The sequence below is a fragment of the Bos indicus genome, chromosome 10, assembly GCF_029378745.1.
Source record: "Bos indicus isolate NIAB-ARS_2022 breed Sahiwal x Tharparkar chromosome 10, NIAB-ARS_B.indTharparkar_mat_pri_1.0, whole genome shotgun sequence".
NCBI classification, from domain to species: domain Eukaryota; kingdom Metazoa; phylum Chordata; class Mammalia; order Artiodactyla; family Bovidae; genus Bos; species Bos indicus.
Genome location: NC_091769.1, coordinates 74,044,515 through 74,069,628, shown reverse-complemented (window position 1 = coordinate 74,069,628; position 25,114 = coordinate 74,044,515). Strand labels below are relative to the sequence as shown.

Sequence of the window (25,114 nt, the reverse complement as noted above, 5' to 3'; positions counted from 1 at the left end):
GTCACCCTCTTACATGTGTTCATCCATATGTGTTCAAGTTTCCATTAACACATACATGAAAGTCTCTGTAACTTATACAGGTTAGTTGTTCCTAGATTGCTCAAGTAACTAAAATTAATCAAGCCTTTGTCTTGCTGGATGCACACAGAAAAATGTTTTTGTGGTTCACTCAGTCGTGTCTGACTCTTTGCGACCCCATGGATGGCAGCACACCAGGCTTCCCTGTCCTTCACTATTTCCTGAAGTTTGCTTAGACTCGTGTCCATTGAGTCCATGATGCCAATGTTGGTTATTTGGAAATAGCTTATACTTGGGTACTGATTTCCCACATAAGTCAATGGATTATAGGGGACATTATAATAACTGGCTGGCAAAACTGATAACAAACACCATTTCCTACTGGAAAGAGAAGCAGTCTATTAACGTATCTTCCTGGTGTGAACCACCTGCCCTTTTGCCTAACAAATCTATAACAAGGCTATAAGGAACCGATGAGTAGATACATCTGCTGTTCTATGGGTAGAAAAATTATCTTTGACTCTGAGACTTATGATCTCATACTTGAATAAGACCTAAATTGAGTGAGTTCTGTCATGTGTTCTCATGACTCACGCTATCTAAAAAACATTTCAGGGTCAATTCTAGTGAAAAAATTCACTAAGAGACTGGAAATGTCTTCTGAATATTTTGGCAAATTTTGCAATGAAAATAAACTGTTCAAAGAAATATAGCTATATGCATTTAAAATGAGACCTCTGGAATTGAGGGACATAAGGCAAATGCCATAGTTTAAGACCCTCCCTCCCCTACTTAATAAAAGCACCTATATTTCACCAGAAATAAAATTTTATTAGTAACATGTCAAATATGCCTTAAAATACAGTGACCTTTCTTCTTCTTCTAAGTTTAAAAAACAATTCAATAAAAACTAAATCATGACCCAAATATTTTAAATGTGAAAAAGACATATTTTAGATTATGTAACAGATACACATTTTCCCACACAAATGTTGTAGAACACCATCTGTTTGGTTTTTTAGTGCATTCCACAGAACTAAATTTCTGCTTTTCTCCTTTCATTTTGTGACAAACTTATGGCACTATATTTCACAATAGCTATACCAAATTTAAGACCAAAAGAGAGCCTGACAAAAATCACTTGGCATGCTCAAATCAGACAATTCAGGTGACTCCCTCATTCACACCAATCCTCCACCCCTCACTCAGACACCAACAGCTTAAGAGAAACAGAATGTCTGTACCAAAGGGAGGACTTTTCATGGCATAAAACTCAAGAAAGAGTTCAAGACAAGAAGATGAAGTTCCAGGTACCATTTTCAGTTCAGGTTTCCCAAATTCTTCAACCCACGTGGATCCTCAAGAATGGTACATCACTACCTCCTTATCCCCTTTCTGCACTTGATGTAGATAAAATTTATAAATCATTTTCTAGGGATTTTACTGTATAGAATATTGTCATATTTGTGGCCAATTTGAAAAATTAGCTTATGATACTTCTTGCCTTTCATTTCTTTGAAGAAAAAATTTCTATGGAAAAGCAGACATGAATGCATATGCTTTGAAAGTAGTAAGACTGTAGACTTGAGTGTATATTTTCATTCTCGAAGCCATGTAGAGCATTGCTACTCAAAGTGTACTCAGTGAGCCAGCAGCACCCATATCCTCTAGGAAACTTGAGAAACGCAGACTCTCAGACTCCACACCAGGCCTACTAAAAAGAGTTTGTATTCTAATTTGATGTCTCATGACTTGTATGCACAAGATTTGAAAAGTGTTAATGTAGAGGAATGTTCTTTATCCACTCAACTGTAGAATAATCTTTATGGAAAGACAGAAACTTTAATGGAGAAATACAATCCAAAGGGTTCAACCATGAAGGGACAAACTTTTAGACATGGCCCACTTAATAAGGAAATAATAATCATGAGACATGTCACATTGCTGATTTACAGTAATGAAGTTTGATGGGAAAAAAGAACATAAATTTAAATTTCAAATATTACATAAATACTCATGAACCAACTGCTTGAATTAATTACACATGATCTTCCATTGTTTCCAACCTAAGGTATTTAGCAAAACATGTAGAAATTATAACTGTTACATTGAACTCCAGAAACATAAAGATTACCTTAGTAGATAGTTATTTAATGACTATGTCGAATAGTATTTAAAATAATTCTATCAAGAAACTGTGAAGGATTCTAGTTTGATACACTCTGGAAACCTTTCTCAAGGGGGTTCAACCAGTACTGCAAATTGTTGCTTTCTTCCAAATAGTTTTGAACAAATCAGTATCAAGAGTATAAAGTAGATAACTAATAACCTGCTATATACGACAGGGAACTTTACTCTACTTCATTCTTTATGGGAAAAGAATCTTTAAAAACAAAGAGTGGATAAATGTATATATATAACTGATTCACTTTGCCGTACACCTGAAACTAACACAGCATTGTAAATCAACTATACACCAATCAAAATTTTTAAAAAAGAGAGGGGAGAGAGTATTAGAACCATAAGCTCCACTTCCAACAGACTGAAAAGACAGAGCTTGGCTGAGCTGTGACTCAGAAAGGAAGCAACTGGGAGAGGAGCATGCCTCTAGTAGCTGATGTTAAGAAATCCCGAGGTTCATTTTAGCAATTTACCAATACAAGGCAAATTAAAGAAAACTGCCCTTTAATTTGAACACATTATATACAACCCTCAGACTGTGATTTCCTGATTCTGCTATCCCTTCAGGGATATCGTTGACAATATTAACCTGATATAAGCCACGTAAAGTACATCAAAGCTAGAGAGGTCGGGGAGGAGGAATTGTTCTGCACTTTCACTGGTCTCCCTTCCTCACCTACAACCTCTTGTGCCCCAGAGATGAGCGACACCTCCCTTCCGCAGTACTGGTTTTCTCTCATTCTTCCAAGTATAAAATACACTGCAAAGCAGAATGTATTCTTCTTCCACTCTGAAATCTAGCTCGGTATACCTTCTCTTCTCCCTGTGCCTCTTCTTGGCTACAAACACCTTTGGAGATACATGTTTGATAACCATCCCATAGTTTGGAAAAGAGAAATGCAAGTGCTACTCGCAGTAAAGAATTCTTACATTTTAAAATGAAACCAAATATCTCCGAGTTCCTTTCTCATCAATGAACAGCTTGGACAAAAGAATTGTGCATCATTCACCTATGTATCCTCAACCCTGGCACCATGCCCGACTCATAACTGTTAATCAGTAAATGGTGGGGAATTGCACTTATTTCCAAGTCCTCTAGCACTGACTTTATTACATCTTGGGATGCACACTGAAATCTGTTCATGTGCTTGAGATTAACCACATGTACACCGGCTCACTCACCATTTAGTCTTTCTTCCAACTTAATTTCTATTTTTCCTTTTCTCATCCACCCAAGGAGTTCCATTTTAGGAATATTTTGTAGTGGTACCACATTTCAAATAATCTATGTACTGAATAGAATCTAGTCTTATGCATCATTAGTGAATAAAAGAGAAGATCAATACTGTGCGTATTCAGATTTGGGGAGTACAGCAGACATAGGAAAGAACAATTGAGTATAGCAAGCAAGCAACAACCCTCACACGAAACGACTTTCGCTTTCACTTACTAATTCTATTCCTCATATCTCTGCACCTCCCCCTCCTTTTTTCTTCCTCTTTTTTCCTCTCTGTTTCTTTTTCTTCTTCTTTATGAGAACTTAAGGCTGTTTTGGCACCCACAAAATTAGTCTACATTACCAAAGGCATTCATACATTTCCCATCCTATCTTACCTTAAGCATGGCTCTTGTCACCAAAGAAAGGGTGTCCAGGTTCAGAAAAGTTGTCACTGTTTTCAAAACTTGCCATTGTTTTCCTACCTTTGTATCTCCCATAACAGATCGTGCAGGATGGAGACAGTAGAGCAGGCCCTTATGTAATAGGTTGCCATGGTAAAATCACAGCAATCTTATTGGTTAACTCAGACAAGTTTAAATAGTTTAAATACAAATTATAATTTTTCAATGAGTCAAGATAACATTAGTCAGATCCTTATCTACGAATTGTTTATTGGAAAAGAAATTAAATGCTCTAAAAGATAGTTTTTAAATAACCTGGTTTGAAATCAACACATATTTCTTAAAAAAGAGAAGCATATTCACAAATACCAATGAATTCTAAGACAGTTCCTTCTCTGTATATGAATGTAAAATTCAGAGAGCTCAGTTAATGATGTCATCAAATAAAACAGATTTTATGTCTGTTACAGGTTCATTGCCCAAGAGTTCTTGCTTTAAGATTTCGGACAAATAGTAAATTTTACAATATTACACTTTCTTGGTAATTTTTTCTCCCCCTCTCTTTTCAATCCCCAAGTATACACATTTATATCCTCAAACAGTTTCAGTATGTTGCATTTTTGTAAGTCATATCTATTAGCACTGGTGTGTTTTTTTCTTATAGATACTGTTCTAAACCAAGCCAAATGTCCCTATTGATAAGAAGTTTTAAACTATTAGAGAACTAATTCTATTTTTCAAAGTACATAATTATCCTATAAAATTTAGAGTCTTCAATTAATATTTCCATTATTTAAGAAAACTACATTTTAATAAACACATTCTGGGAAGTAAGGTATGGTATAAGTAGTGAAATAAATTTTTTGAAATTTGGTAACAAATTTTGCCCTTAAATTAATTTTTAAATATATTTGTATGTCAAAGCTATCTCACCATTCATACTAAATTGCCTTAAAAATTAGCCCCAACTATAATATTTTAATTTGTTCCAAATCATTTTTCTCTAATTCTGACTGAGCAATTAAATAGAAACCTGATAATTTTATCAGTTATATACCTATGTGGTCTTTAACAATGCATGCTAATTAGGGAACTCATATTCTTTATACCAAAAGCATCCATGTTAATCACCCTGATAATTCATTAGAGGGAGCAAGTAGTGAATCAAAACTAAAAACAAAATTCTCTTGAAGAGATAAAGACCTTCTTGATTACAAGATGGCATTCAACAAGGGAAGATACAGTGTTGAAAAGTCACAATGTTTAGAAAAGTCACATATGTTTGTGAAAACATATGACCACTGAAGGCCCAAGCAGTGCCCTTGACTATTACTATCATGTATGTAGAAAGTGCTCTGAAAGCACGTTAGTAAGCAAATCATTCCAAATCCCTTTAATAATGTTCTTCCATGTCCTGTATAATCCTTACTTTAGGTTCTTATCTTCATTATCATAGTCTATCTAACACTCATCTTTGGGTCTTTGGTATTTTCTTAAATGTACCTTTGGCACCTAGTTTTCCAATCTGTTTTATCAGTTAATGACAATTCTTTAAATGATGTGCGCCATGGAACATAAGTCCAGACATTGAAATCAGACATTTCACTCAAACCTCAAAGAACATCATGAACCATTTCAAACAGTTTCAGGAATCTATGCAACTTGTTAACTAATTATCTTTCAAATTGCAAAATATAGGAACTTATCTCAACTTCACTACTAAAGGCATTCTGAAACGTTTTGTCAAATAGTGAACGGTCGACTATTATACAAAAATCAGTGCAAAGGTTCATCTAGACAGCCTTAAATGAACTCTCAGATGAAGAAATAACATCATGTAGGATTTCTTGTTCTCACCATTTTTTTGCAGATAAGATTCTCTAAAGATATCTGCCTATTAAAATCAAAGATGACCTGCCCACCCATTTCCTGAGCTTCATGGCCTGTAAATGTGACATCATAAATAAATTTAAATGCAACTAAAGGCCAACCACAAATTTTAATTGACCCCTAGAACTTAGAGATAAGCCTATCTGCAAGGCTATTTTATAAATTCCACTTCTAAAGAGAAAATTCTATGAAGCAAAAAAAAAAAAAGAAAGAAAGAAATGTAAAATGGATCAGTGTGGAGTGTTCTGGTTGTTAACATTCAGCAGTTAAATTGTAGAAGGTTGGTCACATCTTGAATTGCCACTAATGGTAAAAGGAGAATGGTGTCAATTATTTGGCACAATGCTTGACAAACCAAAGCATTTCAGAAAGGACTGACCCTTCCTTTCATCATTTACAGAAAATTCAATTTGGTCCACCCTTAATTCTTGGGGACAAGACATTATCTGTTTAATATGAATCTGTTACTTTCCACGAGAAGTGGTAGAATTTGGAAATAGGTGGTTTGAAATGTTTAAATCTGCAAAGGAACTTATTTAGGTCCCTTCCTACATACACGATCTTAAAAAAAAAAAAAAAAAGCAAGAAAACTTAGCTTCTAAAGCACTTATTCTCTGCTTTATAATACGTGGACATATTTTCAATTTGGCTGGATGATACTAAGGACTGCTGAATAATAACCAGGGTTCTCTCCAATCAGTTCAGCATGCATCTCATCTCTGATCTCAAGGGCACTGATAATTAGCGCCTTATGTTAACATCTTCACTATGAACAGTTCAGGCATTTAGAAACAGGTATCAATGGACTTTAACAGTTAATTTAATTCATTTTATAAATAAGCAACTGAGAATTTTGCTCCAAGTGGCTGCTAGTGTAGCCCATTCCATAAATGGCATTCTCCGAAGCATAAGGCACAATATGATACGAATGCAGCTCTTCGTAATAGAGAGACTGAGAACAGCATTCCTGTACCATAAACTTCAGCCGTTTTCTTGTATCAGAATAAGCAGTCTTATAACAGGGAGCTTCTTTAAAGTATTCATAGCTCTCTTTCTCCGTCTCTAGATGGATCTTCCTCAGCAAATTGTTAATTAACACAGACCTTCTTAAGTAGGTTTCTGGGTCTTCAAGAAATCTGAGCTTCTCCAGCGAAAGTTTAAGAATGCAAGTCCTGTCCTCAGGCAATATCAGGTGCTGAAAAGCAAATACAACCATCATTCAATCGACATTTTAGAAAAATGAAAACAAGAGCTTTTGCTATTGACAAGACTCAAACAAAATTTAAAAGTATACCCTTACTTTTGGAAAATACCCATGGTAATCTTGATGTAAATCTTCTTCTTCTGCATATTTTCTCTTAAAGTAGGCTACTTTCGACGTTGTTAATGTATATGTTAATACTTTTGTTGGATAAGCTAAACAAAATAAAATAATTGGAGAAAAGTCAGATTTTAACTTTAGCAAAAGAGTGTTTGAAAGAGTGTTTAAAAACAAAAGTTTTTTGTTTTACTATAGCAAAAGGGTGTTTAAAAGAGTGTTTAAAAACAAAAGTTCTACTTGTCAAAGTAAACTAGTGACCCCAGAAACTAACATTCTCTCTTTACTTACTACGCAACTTACTTATCAAGCAGTGAAGAAGTCAGTGGCAATTGTCCTGTGGCTAAGAAGCCTGTTTGCAGGCAAATGACACTATTCAGACATGCAGCCCCTCAGAAACAAAGTGTTAGAATTATAATACATTCTTGAAGTGTTAGTAACTATGTCTGTCCAACTCTTTGCAATCCCATGGACTGTAGCCTGCCATGCTCCTCTGTCCATGGAATTCTCCAGGCAAGAATACTGGAATGGGTAGCCTTTCCCATCTCCAGGGGATCTTCCTAACCCAGGGATCTTCCACACTGCAAGCATATTCTTTATTGTGTGAGCCACCAGGAAAGCCCCTAATCCTCTACTTAATGTCATGCCATTTAATGTCAAAAAATATCCACATTTGAAATTGATGCACAAAATGAATGGAAAGAGATGTTATTTTTCATCATGCTTTTCATTATACTGCTTCCATAACAGAAGGCATTTAATGTTCCTCGGTTAATCAAATCTAGCAAAATGGTTGGTGACCCAATTATATACTTTAAAGAAATAATTGCATGTCTACAGACAAACCCTATTATATGGTCATGGTATAACCATCCTCATAACACCTGGCTTAGCATAGGTTAATCATAAGCAAACAGTTCAAATATCATACTGATTAGAAAACTTGACCTTGGTATAATTTTTAAAGGAAAAATGTTGTCCTCTCCTTTAATACGCTATTGTTGAAAATCCTAACTTGTTTAGGGAAGGATGGTGTTCTGAAGGCCGATTTTCAGAGGCTTGGTTTAAAGGGAATTTTTAGTGTGTACACTAGGTGGCGCTCTTATCATGGAAAAGAGGCAAGTATAGTCTTGAAACCTAAAGATATACAGAAGGCGCTTCCCAGGGAAAGCACTGAGTGAATTTAGAACAGAAATTGAATCCAGTTCACAGTACTCATTCAACCTCAGTAGACCAGATCAGAAAACAAATTTATACTTAAGCATTATCAATTTTACCCTTAAACACACCTTTGAATATTTCTGGGTGTTGAGACCATTTGATTCAAAGAATGAGTAGTTTATTAATGTGTTGGCTAAACAAATTCATGGTTAAAACATTTGATGTTTTTTCCCTGACATCTTGAATTTTTTAAATCTTAACTATTAAAAACATGACTCTTCTCAGTTTTTCCTCCTTTTGTTGGCATCTGTATAACATTTCCTGTAGCTTTTTGTAGCTGGGTGGTTTTCCTTAACCAGTAGAAAAATCTACCAAAAAAAAAAATCACACCTAAAACTTTCCAAATTTTCACTGGCACCGCTGTGGATTATAAACCCAAGAGAGTCTTAAATTAGAGTTGGCATGTTCTGTAAGGGAAATTAGAATTTTAAACCACTGGTGTGTCTGACCTAAAAAGAGATGAATGTGTAATGATCATTGACAACTGAAAAAGTCAGTACACAATTCCTGAGTTCAGTTAGCACATCTCAGTTTATATGAAATTTTCACAGATTTCAGAGGTTAGAAAAAAAGGAAAACAAAATTATTTGTAATGAAAACATCAATGAACCTAGTTTTCTCAGGGGCTATTTTTTTTAGTTAACATTTTCTTAGGCATATTTTTGAGCTTCTCCGGTGACTCAGATGATAAAGAATCTGCCTGCAATGAGGGAGATCTAGGTTCAATCCCTGGATTGGGAAGCTCCCCTGGAGAAGGGAATAGCTACCCACTCCAGTACTCTTGCCTGGAGAATCCCATGGGCAGAGGTGCCTGGCGGGCTACAGTCCATGGGGATGCAAAGAGTCAGGTATGACTGAGCTGCTGACACACGAACATTAGGTATATTTTTAAAGGACTGAATCAATAAGTAGGCGAAACTTTGGGTTATTCTGTGATAACAATTAATTATTACTTATTGCTTTTTTAAATTTTTTAAACTTTTTACTTTATATTAGAGTATAGCCTGTTAACAATATTGTGATAGTTTCAGGTGGACAGCAAAGGGACTTAGCCATACATATACATCCGTTCTTCCCCAAACTCCCCTTCCACCCAGGCTGTCACATAACATTTAGTAGAGTTCCCTGTGCTATACAGTAGGACTTTGTTGGTTAACCATTTTAAATATAGCAGTGGGTACATGTTGATTCCCAATTCCCTATCTCTTCCCCTCATTCTTCCTCTGGGAAACCACAAGAATTACTGATTTCTTTTAAACCACTTAACCCGTTGATGCCATTATGGTTCTCAAAAGTTAGGAAGCATCAGAATTGTCTCTCTTAAAAACACAAATTGCTGGGTCCCACCCCCAGAACTTCTAATTCATTGTGTCTGGGCTAGGAGCAGAGAATTTCTATTTCTCACAAATTCCCAGGGAATGCTGAAGTTGCAGACCTGGGGACCGAATTTTGAAAGCCTCTATGTCATAGCATTAGGCAAGTGTAGTAGCACTACAACAGCAAGTGGAAAACAGAACGTTCAGCCCATCAACTGATTGCCTAATCGTGAGACTGCCAAGCAATTGACTTGATTGATTTCTGTTGTTGTTATTGTGACATTGGCTACATTGACTTAGATGTTTTAGCTTTATGAGCAAAGCCGGACTCCATTTAAACTAGTAGTGAAAAATGAATGAGATCACTTTTCAACATAAATTCCTCGGTTCACATTAAGAAATATCAATGATTGACACTTATTAGCATTATAAACGACTGGATAGGTCACTAATTTTTTTTTTTTTTAACAAGGCTCGATGAATTACTATAGTGCAAGAAAGGGTGAGGAAAGATTTGGAAATATATATGTATATATATTCACATATATATTTGGAAGGAAACACATATTCATTTATTTTACAAAGTAATGTAATGTCTACAGCATTAATAGCCAAGTAAAGACCTTTTAGTGAATGACACAAGGCAGGGCAGGTGGCAATTTGGAGAAACAAGTGTCAAATAAACCAAGTGATGATCTGGTAAAATACTTTTTATTTAACAACAAGACCAAAAAATACATATGGTCCCAAGCAAGGTTCATAAAGATTCTGTCTGCTGTATTCAGGCAGTTATCCTAAGATAGAGAATGTATTGGACCCTGGAAACACAGTAAATTCTCAGGGGTTTAGATTTGTGTCTCAGCTCTGTGGGCGACACACTTAGCCACTTAGTTTATTGCTCTTAAAAAATACCCCCATGGGTTGTTGAAATGCTGAAAAGCTTTCACAGCTGGTATCCATTCGACAATTACTTCCTTGCATGCTGTTTAGCTATTCGCAATGTTTTCGGCATCAAATTTTGGAGGATGCTTTTAGCCACTTTGAGGCTAAAATATATAGCAAACATAAGTTCCTACATCTGTTTTCTTGGCTGGATGAGAATTCAAAAATTTCAGAGCTGGGAACTATTTATTGATCACATGGTTCCGCCTCCATGATCTGCAGATGGGGAAACTGAGACCCAGAAAGGTTCAGTGGTTTTCAATTTGTTGTGTGTGGCTGAGTCTGGGTTTTGAAGGCAGATGGAAGTGGTCCAGATCCATCACTTCTTAGCTGTGTGACCTTGAGAAACTTACATGAACGCTCCACAAACTTCATTTGTAAAGTGGGGATAGAAATAATACTGGCTCACAGGATCACTGAAATAATTCGTGGAAAGTGACTGGCATTATGCCCAGAATATAGTAAGCACTCAATCAATCCTAGTTCTTATTATGGCCAATAGGCACAGATCTATCCCAGAAGCAAATCCTAGCCTGGCCTCCTAGCTTTGACCCTAAGATTCTTTCTACCACCCTGCCTCCTAGAGATACTGGATTATAATGAGAGACTTAAATCTGTGTTTGTGTGTGTGTGTGCATGCTCAGCTGTGTCCAACTCTTTGCAACCCCATGGACTGTAGCCCACCAGGCTCCTCTGTCCATGGGATTCTCCAGGCAAGAATACTGGAGTGGGTTGCCATTTCCTCCTCCAGGGCATCTTCCTGACCCAGGGATAAAACTCAGGTCTACTGCATTTCCTGCATTGGCAGGTGGATTGTTTTCCACTGAACCAACTGGGAAGCCCCAGCTAGAGAGTTAAATGACTGCAAAAGTGTATTTCAAATGATCAAGATGAAAATAGCACAGATACTATAACAGCTCCAAGAAAATGTTTCTAGATATATTGTCACTGGTTATACATTTCAGGTGAAGGAAATATAATTGTTTTCTAAAATATCCAAATAGTTATTTGGAGAACTAAAGTTACTCTGAATTTCCAAATAAGTTTGGCTGTTATGACCCAGCAAACATATGTAAATCTATTTTTATAATTCTCCCATAACTAAAAAGCCCAGCTCAACCCAGCCTGTTATTCAAATAAAGCTGATGAAATAGACAAGAAAAAGTAAAATGGCCTTATGTCTTCATAGTCCATGTCCTGAACTCTGAGAACAGCATATAAATTATAAAACTGAATGAGGCTGAGCCTAAATTTATCTCTGAAAGTAAAATGGCTAATGCTGACTTGAATATTCAAATTGTTTTTAATACTTTAACCTCTGGGTACATAAAATATCTGTGCCAACCTCAATGTCTTTCCTAGTCTAAAACGTCAACAAACAAATGAAAAGTTACAGAACAAAATGACCATCCTTGTCATTCAAGTTCTGACAAAACAATTTATACATATTTCTTTAAATAAATGTTTAAAAAGTAATTACAAATGGTTGCTTAAATGCTCTTTCTTACTCTTCTGCTTCTGCTTCCAGACAACTGAAATCCCATTAGCGCACAAGTGATTTCATTTGGTGCACAGCCCACGGGCAGTACATTAAGGAAAAATCATCAGCAAATTAATTTACAAACACTTCAAGAATACAGACGATCATAAAAGGACAACTCCTGTGATAGTAAAACCATTCTTCGTCCAAGACTGTAAAAAACCTAAGAAACGGTAAAGAAGTGATGAATTTAACATATCTTAATTTTGGTAAGGTTTTCATTTTCTACCCCACAATACTTTAATCAAAACAGAAATACCACAAAAACAGAGTTTAGACCATCCTATTGGCTGTATGCATCTGTACCCAAAGTCAAAGGAAGAGTTTGATCAATGGGGAAAATAAAGAGCTTCTAGTCAGATCAACAACCAATCCGTGATGTGGACAAACCACGTGACTCAGCTCAGTCTCTCAATGATTTCTCTTTGCCTAGCGTTAGCCTGGCATGAGCTTTAAAAAAGTATGTATCCCTACATATCTACATAATGCTTTCCCAATGGCAAAGCTACTGAAATCCTTCCTTAAGTGCCATGGGCACACCTGTTTACAGAGAGCTACTCTACCTCTTAATGTTAGTTACATTCTGCAATCTTGCTCCATTGGCTACAGACACTTCAGTACGATCTTCTGGGGTCACTGGTTCTGATCCCCGTAGTACAATTTATTTTCTTAGTGACTTAGGACCAAGTATTTAATCTCAAAGAACCCTGAGTTTCCTCATTGATTCAGTTCAGTCATTCAGTCATGTCCAACTCTGCGACGTCATGGACTTCAGCACACCAGGCTTCCCTGTCCATCATCAACTGGAGCTTGCACAAACTCATGTCATCGAGTCAGTGATGCCATCCAATCATCTCATCTTCTGTCATCCCCTTCTCCTCCTGCCTTCAATCTTTCCCAGGATCAGGGTCTTTTCCAATGAGTCAGTTCTCATTGACTAAGTGAGGCCAAATATCAAAATCATTGAGTTGTGTGTGGATTAAATGAGATGTTTAAAAAGCACTGAGAACCTGTCATACATCCACATATTTTCTGCTCAATATTACATATTACTATTGCAGTGGCCTCATTTTTGAAGCCATATATGTGAGTGTATACATGCCACTCAGCAGCACTGTGTTGTATGGAGGACATCTGTCCTCTCTTCAGTGTTAAGCAGAGGATGCATGAAACATCCGTGAGTGGATTCAGGAAGACAGACAGGTGCAATATGCAAGGCTGTAATGCTACGTCTTCTGTAGACCTTTAGCTTTGCTGATGCTTAGCAATATCCCATCAATTTTCTCCCTCATAACCTCTTGCCTGGCACCTTTCTGGATAATATGTTCTAGAGGAGCAGAAATCATTGCCAGTTTTTAGCTGTGACTCAATGGAGCAACCTGTTCCTTCAGAAGTATCTTCCACCCCAGGCACATGGTTGATCCTACTGGCAGTTTAAAATTACCAATAAGTTGCAGCTTCTGGAAAACTTTCCTAGGAACTTCCAAGGGATACTGACAGCCAGGGAGTTACAGATTTTTTTTTTCAAGAAACTAGCAGCATAAAAGAGAGCCCCAAGCACAGATATGTAATATTAAATAAAAGACCATTTGATGTTCCACATGCCTACCTTGTTTCACTGGTGATGGTCTTGGAACCAAAGAGAACATCTTTAAATGGACAGGATCAGCCAGGTAACCATATTTACCTTTGATACTGCACTGAAGCCTACATGAGGAGATCTGGCCCTACTAATGAGAGAGACCTAGCGCAGCAGGTTCCTGGGGCAAGTTTTGTGACTTATCACCCCTCAGAAGTGCATTCCTTATTTTGAAGGATGAGGCTCCCTTACACTCTACCTTTTACCTTAGAAAGTGGGAATGAATCAGAAAGAAACCTGGCAAAGCAACCACATTGACAGGTGGAGGTGAAAAGAAATATCAGCAGTGTCTAGGGAAATGCTCTACTTCCTTAGGTACCCCAGTCTGTTGCTCAAAGAGAAGGGTTTTAAATCCCTGCTATGTGTATGGAAGTAGCCTTTTTTTTTTTTTTTTGAAGTATAGTTGATTTATAATGTTAGTTTCAAAGTAAATCTACTATACATAAATGCATATCCAGTCTTTCTTTTAGATTATTTATCCATGCAGATCACTAGAGTATTGAGTAGATTTTCCAGTGCTACACAGGAGGTCCATTTAGTTATCTATTTTATATGTAGTAGTGTGTCTATGTTAATCCCAATCTTTCAATTTATCCCCCCTTATATCCTGATAACCAAAAGTTTATGTTCTACATCTGTAACTCTATTTCCATTTTATAGGTAAGTTAACTGGTACCCTTTTTTATACTCCATATATAATATGATATTTGTTTTTCTCTGTCTGACTTACTTCACTCAGTTTGACAATCTCTAGGTCCATCCGTGTTGCCGCAAATAGCGTCATTTCATTCTTTTCTAAGGTTGAGTAATATTCCATTGTATATATGCACCTGCTGCTGCTGCTGTTATTCAGACACTAAGTCATGCCCAACTTTTTGTACCCCATGGACTATAGCCCACCAGGCTCCATGGGGTTCTCCAGGCAAGAAGACGAGCGGGTTGTCATTTCCTTCTTCAGGGGATCTTCCTAACCCAGGGATTGAACCCAGGGATCAAACCCACTTCTGCATTGCAGGTAGACTCTTTTACTACTGAGACACCCAGGAAGAATATATGTACCACATCTTTGCTTCCATGTCCTCATGGCTATTATAAATAGTGCTAAGGTATCACCTTACACTAGTAAGAATGGCCATAATACAAAAAAAAAATCTATAAACAATAAATGCTGGAGAGGGTGTGGAGAAAAGGGAACCCTCTCACACTGCTGATGGGAATGTAAACTGAACAGTCATATAGAAAATAGTACAAAGATTCCTTAAAAAAACTAAAAACACAGCTACCATATGATCCAGTTATCCCACTCCTGGGCATATATCCAAATTTGAAAAGATTTACTTAATTTTACAAATTTACTTAATTTGAAAAGATCCATGCACCCCAATGTTCAAAGCAGTAGTCTTTTCAAAAGTACCTCATGTGTAACACCCTCATTTTCTTCCACTTTGATACTACCATCGAGTTTGGGTATATCACCAAAAACATTAAGCCAAATATCCAGACGTGTTGTAGAAAAACATAAATTAGAACTAATCATTAACTTTACTCACTAAAATAGAGTCATTCCTCAATATCAGGGCACTGGTTCCAGGGCCCCCACAGATACCCAAATCTATAGATGCTCAGGTCCCTCATATAAACTTGTGTTGTACAATTGGCCCTCATATTTGTGGGTTCCATGCCCTTGAACATCTTGCTCTGGAGTTGGTTCTCTGCCCTCACTCATAACTGCCTCATTTATGTCACCACCTGGAGTTGTTGTGGTGATAAAATGTTCTTTATTCACAGGGCACCTTTATTCTAAAGAGTGATAGATACTTCTTTAAATTACGTTGTGTTCAACTCATGCATACCACTTAGTAGATGTCTTATCCCCCACATAAGATATTAAGCCATAAAGTGGTATAATAAGGCTCCAGGTTTCTTAGTCCTGATTCTCTTTGCAACGTCCCCAACTTTTCTTCACATCTTAACCCATGCCCCCTTTTAATAAACAGTTTAAAAGTATTCTGATACACCACCATGGAGGGGATTTTACAGGTTCCCTACCCTTCCTCCCCTCTTGATTATCACTAATATTTAGAAGATTCATATATTTCTACCTACCAAGAAGATTTATTTTTTTGCATTTTACTTTCTATAATTTACACCATGAGAAAAGGTTTAATTTTTTCTAAGTACATTACAATACTGAACATAACACTAGCAGATCCTTTGTTAATATCCTCCTACCACTCCTATTGAGAATTATGGCAGCAAACTAGCTAACTGCTTTTAGCCTGTTAAATTTAATCATGAAAAATTAAAAAATAATTGTGTTAGACTAAAAAGTGGAAACATTAATGCAATGTATTGAGACTATCTAGATAGACAGCTTATTAAAAATAAGACGGAAGGCAGGGAGTGCTGACAAAAATTAGCTCCTCCCAATATCTAAAGGAGTACTTCTTCAGTTTTCGTATTGCACAGTTATGGTAAATTTGCCCCTGCTTCTGAAATCATTATACAGGCTTTCTCTGGGGTTCTGAAGCATGTTGCTTTGACAGATACAACAATCTGAACCGGTTGTGCCTTGGTTCTAGAGCTATTGTTTGGGTGTTGGTATTTTGACAGTGAAAGCCAGCTGGCATGAGTCCTCAGTGGAAAGCCCAGATGTAGAGGCAATGGCCTCAGCATCTTAAACCTTTCAACGTTTCTCCATGTTTCAAAGCATCTTCTAAATCCCACGAAAGTAACATGACATAAAACTGAATGCAGAATGATTTCATGAACACCTAAAAACTTCCAAATGGAGTACTGGATGAAAAATTGAAACTAAAAAAAAATTGAAACTAGAACTTGATTTCAGTTATAACTTGCTTGATCTCAGCCTTAAGTCTTAGTATACTCCTAAGCCTTAAGTATACGCCTCTCTATAAGACATGGTATGTTCAAGTACAGCTGGTCTTCCCATTAACAAGAGTGACTAGTTACATTGACAAGAGAGACTAGCTACACTGGCTAATTACAAACTTGTGAAATATTTTTTCAGGCTCTTAGAATCTACTAATGTCTCTAGGATTAAATGCTTAGGTTATAATGATTTGTTTTTGTTTATTTAAAACACCATGATAATATTTTCTGGTGAATGACTTGAAATAGATATGGTCATCAAGATTTCATAGTAAATATTCTGCACATTATACATTCATGATGGAATCAAAATTAAAATTTAAGAACTCCTTTCACTTGACCTTTTGATTATGACAGTGGTTTCAATGAAAGAGCAGACTCATTCACATAAATTGAAGGGCCCTGAATGATTTTAAACTTCTATGCATATTAAATAGGGATAGGATGTATATAAATTACTAATGCAAAGGCTAATAATGCATATACATGAGCCAATACTTATGGTTGCTTTACTCAAACTTTCCTCAGATTGATAGCATGACTAGAACTCTATATGCATCTCATGTCAGCTGACAGTAAATCTTATTGGTCTCTGGATTTGTTTCTCACCATAAAATGTAGTAATTATGGTGGAGGAAGGAAAACAGGTGGATGGTGCTAAAGACTAACGAAACAAGCATTTCGGGACTCAAGCAGTAATCTTTAGTGCTTAAAATTATTAAGCTACAGATATTTCAATAAGTGATTAAAGAGACCAGTACTTGTAAAGTCTTATGACATCCACAAAAACTAAACAACCAGATTAGAATAAATTTTCAAATAGGTTTCTGAATAAAATTGTTCGATTATTTATTTTTGCAAAAGGAGGTAAGGAAAGAGAAGAAATGTGCCATGGTATATTTTTATGTATTTAATTATAATCTGCTAGACTGGTTACCTACAGGAACTGCACATGGATAGCTCAGTACATGTGAAAGCTACACTGGAGGGCTCAGTAAAAGACTATGTTATATTCTGAAAATTGAGTTAAAATGCTTGACACTCATGGGTTTCTATCACAATGACTTTAATGCAAACTAAATTTTAAAAATCACCACATTCTCTTTTTGCAAAGAGCTCTCTTTATTGCCTTCATTTCGGACATGTACCAATGTGCTCATAGGGTTTCCGCTTGACATGTTCGCCAAGCCAGGCTACCTAATTTGGCCCCACCCTACTCATATGAGTCTTCAAGAGGAAAATCTGCCAGCCCACAAATGTCCTTTCTACAGAAAACCTCTGTTGACTTCTACCCAGCAACCATCTATATAAACAACCCCTTATATTGATCTTGTAAGTTATGGTAATGCTGCATTAGCATTTATTTCTCTGGATACATATTTAAACAGTAATTTCTTTTAAACTAGTGATTACCTGGTAATGCTGAATCAATCTGAAAAGTGTATTTCTAGGACAGCTTCAGAAAATCTGGTGAAAGTTCCCCTTTTCACAGTGAGCATTTCTCAAAGCCTCAGACTCATGAATGGCTACCTGAGATTTTGAAACAAGGAGAGAAACACAAATAACATTGGAAGAGTCAGAACTGCACTGACTTGAACTGGTTATCAAGTCAGGAGAAGGCATGCAATAGGAAGACACTAAGATGTTTGAGGTGGAGTTGATCTGGACCAAAGAAGTAAGTAAACCTTCAAAAACACAGTTACTATAAGGTTCTCCATTTAATTTAATTGTAAACATGAGGACTCGTAACTATTCTAAGAAATGTGGAAAGAAATGATATCTCATCAAATATTTACTGGGCAATTATTTGGGGGATGTTATTAGTAGGTTGATTAAAAAAACCAGGTATAATTAGTTCTTTAAATGCCAGATTTTTGTATGATTTCAAGAAATATTCTCTCTAAAGTAACAATTCAGCAGTTACCTCAAAACAGACTTACTCAATCGTTCACCAGAATACACACTATTTCTCCCAAGATTTGAAATTGTCAAAGGGTACTTTATCTTTGAAGACAGTTTTTCTTTAAAGGGCCATGTTTAACTGCACCTTTATTTTTACATGGATGTATGCTTACAGATCTCATCATCTTCTATATTTAGAGAGATGAGCTTTCCAAAGGAAGATAGGCAGCCAATGAGGAGGATCCCGTTAAAAGAGAGGTGAGTTACTATGGTTACTTTTCAGGAGATTGAGTAACAGTGAACTGGCTGCTCCTAGCCAAATGGACCCTTTCCAGAGCAGGACCTAAAAAGAATGTTGCTCTCCATACGTGTTGATTCAATTAGCCGAAGCTACACTATCCTTTTCGCCTTAACCACAGGTTTTCTTTGGGAGCTCACTGCTTCCAGCGCTCCTAGCTGCACACAGGCAGTAAAGTCAAAGGAAAAACAGGACTGAAAACTTCCAAGCACAAACCTAACAGCGATGGGCAGGGGCATCTGCAGGAACAATCCCAAGATTTAAAGAAGAAAAATCAAATTATATTGTTCGGGACCACCAGCTAGCTACTTTTCAATGGCTGGGGCGGGGTGGGATCCCAGAACACGTCCCGATCCACGCCCTCAAGGAAAGAGTCTTTTCTGACCCTGGGGCGGGCACCTGGCTGGATAAGTTCAGACATACCTTGCAAGCTGGGTCCACTCACCAGGAGACCGGAGCATGCACCTGTTTCATAAAGGCGCGGGGTTAGGTGCTCCCTCCCGCTTTTACGGCGCTGTCACTCTTCAGAAGGGCACTGACGGCGACAGCGACGGCGGTGGCGGCGGCGCGACAGTGGCAGCGGCGGCAACTGCAGCTCGGCGGGCAGCCCTGGCTCCTGCAGGTCCGTCCCTCCAGTCTCTGAAGCGCCTCTCGCTCGGGGTTCGCAACGCGAGGCAGGCGCGCAGCTGTTCTCAGCTCGCATTGGACCAGAGGGAGCAGATGTTATCCGGTTGCTAGGAGCGTTGCTAGGAGGCGATGACGCCCCTCCACAGCTCGGGAGCAACTTTTCTGCAGGTCGGTGCGCTGGTGGGGGCTGCTGGGAGGAAGGTTTAAGAGCAGGAACCAGGAAGGTGGCGAACAAAGAGCCCCAAATGGAGGGTCCTGTGCTCGCCTGAACTGAGGCCTGAAGAGCCGGTTGGGTTGCTGCGGTCGGGTGAACGCCGTGGCTCTGCGTGCCGGGCTTCAGGCCCTGGTCTGCTGGACTGGGCAGGTGATGATGGCCGCGCCTCTTATGTGAGGGTCACTCGCTGTAGGCCCTGGCTGAGTGTCCTGTAGAAGGATCGGGTTTGGGCATGCGAGAGGGTTGGCACTTCCAGCGGCTGAAGAAGCAGCAGGACTCTGTTAGTGCCTCTAGACCCGCTGGGATGCTATTCACCTTGGGGCAGGTCCCTGGCAAGGTGAGAGGAAGGGGTGTGCGTGTGTGAGGAGGTGAGGCGCATGGGACAATGAGTAGAGGATCTTCCGCCCTCTGGGACTCTTCTCCCCAGTGTGTTCCTGTTTGTGTCTGCAGGTTTGAACATTTGACAGATTTTGAAGAGGGGAAAAACAACTAATACATGGAAATCAGTCCAGAGTCTAAATCCTTTTGGCACTGTCTGTCGCTGCCTACTGGTATTTTGCCAAAGCTTTCAGAAAAAATGACCCTGTGGTCTGAAGTACTTTATGCAGTTAGAAAGGCTTCATTTTGATCCAGTGGCTAATTAAAACCTCAGGCTAATAGGCAAACTTCTTTAAAATGAAAATATACAAAAGAAAACGTACTTTTCACAAAGGAGACTGGAGAAGGTATGCATGTTTCAGTCATTCACACTTTAGTATAAAGTCGCCCAAAAGCTTGTGCTGTCTCTGTACTGTATCACTCAGGCTATGTTTTTATATTTTATCATTGCTTGTTGTTGTTGTTCAATGGGGTTGTTGTTCTTGGGTGGAGGGGGATGTTGAGAATGCCAGTGTGGGCAAATTTGGGTAGCCAGTGAGCCAAATGAAAGAAAGGAAGATGACAAACATCTCAGGGAAATTTTGCCCAGTGCCATTCTCAGAAAGGAATATCATTGAAGAAGTAGATGCACAACTTCCTATAGGGTCAGGTCAGGGTCTGGAAGGAAGAGGACACCTCTGGGAATCAATTAAAAAGAGAAGTTGCTTTCTTTGGAGCCAGAGCAGAGCTGCTATACAGTGTCAAGTTGACTCCTGCAATGGCAGATTTTCTTCACAGTTGAAGGAGCTACAGAAACTGGCCCTACAAATCTCAGGGACCTCTGCCCCCTCAGGCACCCAGTACCAACTTAATACCTATAATAGAATGTAGAGTTAAGAGTTTGTTGGCCCTAAAATTGAAATACTATAAACTTGTACTAATAATAAACTCAATTTTAGACATCCACTCACAATATATATGTATATCAAATCATTATGTTGTATGCTTTAAATATTTTAGAGTTTTGTCCATTACACCTCTGCAAAGTAGGGCGGAGGGGGGGGGGGAGTTGGTAACTTAAAATCCATCTGGAAAAAAAATAAATAAGTAGGTCGAAGATCTGATGATTTCATGTCAGCTATAAGGCAATGGCAACCCACTCCAGTACTCTTGCCTGGAAAATCCCATGGACAGAGGAGCCTGGTGGGCTGCAGTCCATGGGGTCGCTAAGAGTTGGACACGACTGAGCGACTTCACTTTCACTTTTCACTTTCATGCATTGGAGAAGGAAATGGCAACCCACTCCAGTGTTCTTGCCTGGAGAATCCCAGGGACGGGAGAGCCTGGTGGGCTGCCGTCTATGGGGTCGCACAGAGTTGGACACGACTGAAGCAACTTAGCAGCAGCATAAGGTAAGAAAGGTGGCTTTGAGACTGGCACACCTCAAATCTGGGCAATGGCCACAGCCAGAATTATACCACTGCTACCTGTTCTTTACGGTGAGTGAAGAAAGGAGCTGATATCTCAGTCAGCCTTGCCTTCTTGACTACCTCATTTCAGAAGGTGCTCTCAGTTGCTGTTCATGGTCCACTTTTTTCAGTTTCCTTGAATGGGGAAGGTTCTCATTGGTCTCAGGTATTTTGTACACGCTGTTTCTCCTTCCTTAATGTGCCTCTCTTTCACCTGGCTTACTCCTACTCAGCCTTCAAGTCTCAGCTTAACTATCACTTCCTCATAACTACTTACTTCTTTAACTACTCACTTCCTGAGTGAATTCCCCTCACAGACTCCCATCAACTAGATTAACCCCCTAATTACGTTCCCGATCTTCCTACTGATCCCACTTCACAACAGTCATCACACCAGGTTTTCAGCTAGTTCCACCTTGTTAACACTGTGTCCCCAGCACCTAGCCCACAGTACTGGCTGCTTTGTGTTAGTTGCTCAGTCGTGTCCGACTCTGTGACCCCATGGGCTATAGCCCACCAGGATCTTCCATCCACGGAATTCTCCAGGCAAGATCACTGGAGTGGATTGCCATCCCCTTCTCCAGCAGTACCTGGTACATCAAAGCTAATTATGATGACATGTATGCATGGTATCACCTAGCCTGGCTTGGGGCTTCTGTTTTCACCTTAGCTGTGTAACTATCGGTTAGTGAACTTACATACAGGTGGCCAATACTTGTTGTCCTTTTTGTTAAGTGAAGGAGAGGAAAAAACCTTATTACACAGAAAACTGTTTTCTGCCCATAACGAACATTGTATTGGTACAGCAACTTCTCTTCCTTCTTAAACCATTTTATAAAGGTCATTCACTCTCTGTACACCTAAAACTAACATAATATTGTAAATCAACTATGTGAAGTGAAATGAAAGTCACTCAGTTGTGTCTGACTCTTTGCGACCCTGTGGAGTATACAGTCCATGGGCAGCCTTCCCTTCTCCAGGGGATCTTCCCAACCCAGGAATCAAACCCAGGTCTCCCACATTACAGGCAGATTCTTTACCAATTGAGCTATAAGCCAATATAAAATAACAAATTTTAAAAAGAACACTGCCTATGGCTGAATGTGATTGGAAAAAACAAAACTTGAACTGATTTCCACTAAAAAAAAGTCACTGTCTGGATTTTAATGGCATTGGAAAATAACCTAAAATCCTTTATACTCCTAATTCTCTTCCTCCAAAGTAGGTGTGAGTCCTCTGAGCTGAACTGTTTCATTTTTCCTTAAACTCTTTTCCAACCTCAGGTAAAACATAGCCTCCATCATCACATGCTGCATCTCTATGGAGCAAAAGAAAAAAAAAATCTATTTAGAAGCAGCTAGCTAACTTGACCAACATGGACAGCACTTCTAGTATACATTATTAGAAAAGACCAGGAAACTGCCTTTTTGCTGTCAATATAACTCATCAAATAATTACCAAATTCCTCTTCATCTTGAGGGACCACCTCAAGAAAAATAACAGATGTTCGAAGACACGAAGGAAAGGTCAAGGTAATCTCAAGATCACAGAGTTACTTGGTGGTAAAATCAGAAATAGAAACAGGTATAAGAGTTTAATCTGTACTAAAACACACAGTGGTATGTCCGCAGATATAATTTTTAAATTCTTTAATTCTTCTGGTAAGTGATTAAAGCAAATCTTTCACTAAACAATTTTGGGTTTAAAAATTAAATCTTAAAATACCATACCACTCACTTGAGAATTCATCTAAATTCTAGTCTTTTCACTATTGAATCTTGTCCCTCCTTGAAACAACCACAGAAATAACACTAATCCTGTCTCCTTATCTATTTGGTGAAAAGAATTAGATGTTTTATTATGTAGTAGAATGCACATTAAAATTCACCAGAGCTCTGAATTGTCACCCAAGGCCTCTTGAGCCATGTCTCTGAATCTCCCTGGCGAGACCCTAGAGAAATTATAAAGAGACTATGAGGTTTATAAGACATATAATGTGATTTGATTCATCCATAAAATGTTACTCAAGATAATTAAGATTTTTTTTAAATTGCTGCAAAAGACTTTAAGAATCACAGTCATGGATGTTGTCGCAATTATTTTAACACTTAAGGATGTTTAAGTCTCTGTTGAAGGAATGTCAGGAGACAGCAATCATTTGTCAAGTTTGGTTCTGCAGATGATTGGCTTTAAAAATATCTTTCCTTGGCAATATTCTGCTTTTGCTCATAATTTTATATATTTTCTTTGGTGTTTTAAAATATCACATAGGTATGCAGTGCACAGACACATGTAGAAATGCTCAACTGCACTCAGTGTGACTGCTCAAACTCTGCCCTGTGACTTTAGAAATGGGACCTCAAATGATCTTCATTTGCAGCCCCCACTTACTACCCTACAGAGTGTTGAAAATGCTCTAAGATGACTAGGGGAACAAGTAGAATTCTTAATTAGCACATAATGTTCTAGTACCACCATAGGTTAGGAAGAACTTCAGCAACCTAAGAAATAAGCTTGTAGTTAGGAAGCTTTCCTTAAATAATCATGGCTGACTCGATAGACGTGAGTCTGGGTGAGCTCCGGGAGTTGGTGATGGACAGGGAGGCCTGGCGTGCTTCGATTCATGGGGTCGCAGAGAGTCGGACACGACTGAGCGACTGAACTGAACTGAACCACAACATTTGAGATAATTTTTCTAAAGAAAAGATAAAAAACTAAGTGTGCTAAATGCTATCTAGAAGATTCTCACTAAATTGATTCATTTTCCTGTATGCACAAATAAATGACAATTCCAAGCCTTCTTAAATGTAAGTGGAGCCAAGTGACTAGTCCTGGTCAGTGGACAGAAGTAGAGATTGCCACCACTTAGCCTGACTCCTTAAAGAGATTTGATTCCCATGCTTTTTCTTCCCCCTCTCTTTGCATGACTGAATAAATAAATATTTCTCTAGAGGCTCTAAGGATTCTGAGATGGGCCTCAATCCCTAAAATGCTAAGATACCAAGCTGTATAGACAAGAACGTCTTAATGAGAAATAAATCTTTATACTACTAACTCGTTGAAAGTTTGGTTTATTATAACACATAGCATTAATCCCCTCAACTAACACAGTATGCAAAATGGTAAAAATAAAATTTCCCTGAAACATCTATAGATTTTTTTCCATTTTCTTTTTTGGTTTGGGGGATGTCAGTGGTGTTTTTACTGCTGTGGAGGTGTCTGTTCATAACAGTTCTGTTCCCTCTACTTCTGGCTTGCTGCATCTGAGCCTTGTAAACTTATCAGAACTGTCTATACATAGAAGGGAGAGGACTCTGGAAGAGGGCCTTTCAGATGAGTAATTCCCCACACATTCCATTTGTACAGGAATGCCTACATTTTTCTCAGAATCCTCCTCAGATGAAATTCAGTTATTTCAGGTGATCTTTATATTTATAGAGCTCCTTGTGCTGTGTGCTAAGTCACTTCAGTCGTGTCCAACACTTTGCAACGCTATGGACTATAGCCCAACAGGGTCCTCTGTCCATGGGATTCTCCAGGCAGGAATACTGGAGTGAGTTGCCATGGCCTCCTCTAGATCTTCCGAACCCAGGGATCAAACTCACATCTCTTCTGTCATTGGCAGGCAGGTTCTTTACCCCAAGTGCCACCTGGAAAGTCCACAGAGTTC

At 38.4% G+C, this 25,114-nt stretch overlaps 1 protein-coding gene across 4 annotated transcripts; it reads right to left on the bottom strand.

The window, feature by feature from the left end:
• Positions 1–1,835: 1,835 nt before the first annotated feature.
• On the bottom strand, positions 1,836–19,334 carry LOC109565234 (SERTA domain-containing protein 4-like). Of its 4 annotated transcripts, none has more exons than XR_002181635.2 (4): positions 19,223–19,334; positions 17,991–18,107; positions 7,010–7,125; positions 1,836–6,904 (listed from the first exon to the last, which is right to left on the bottom strand). XR_002181635.2 is itself a non-coding variant. In XM_070797698.1 (3 exons), exons 1-3 carry the CDS (start codon positions 19,236–19,238, stop codon positions 6,530–6,532), a joined length of 507 nt encoding a protein of 168 aa, XP_070653799.1. In that variant the 5' UTR covers positions 19,239–19,313; the 3' UTR covers positions 1,836–6,529. The 4 variants fall into 4 exon arrangements, 1 of the variants encoding a protein (XP_070653799.1); XR_002181634.2 differs by having other exon boundaries at positions 19,201–19,332; XR_011568950.1 differs by lacking the exon at positions 17,991–18,107 and having other exon boundaries at positions 19,201–19,313.
• Between the last annotated feature and the right edge of the window lie 5,780 nt (positions 19,335–25,114).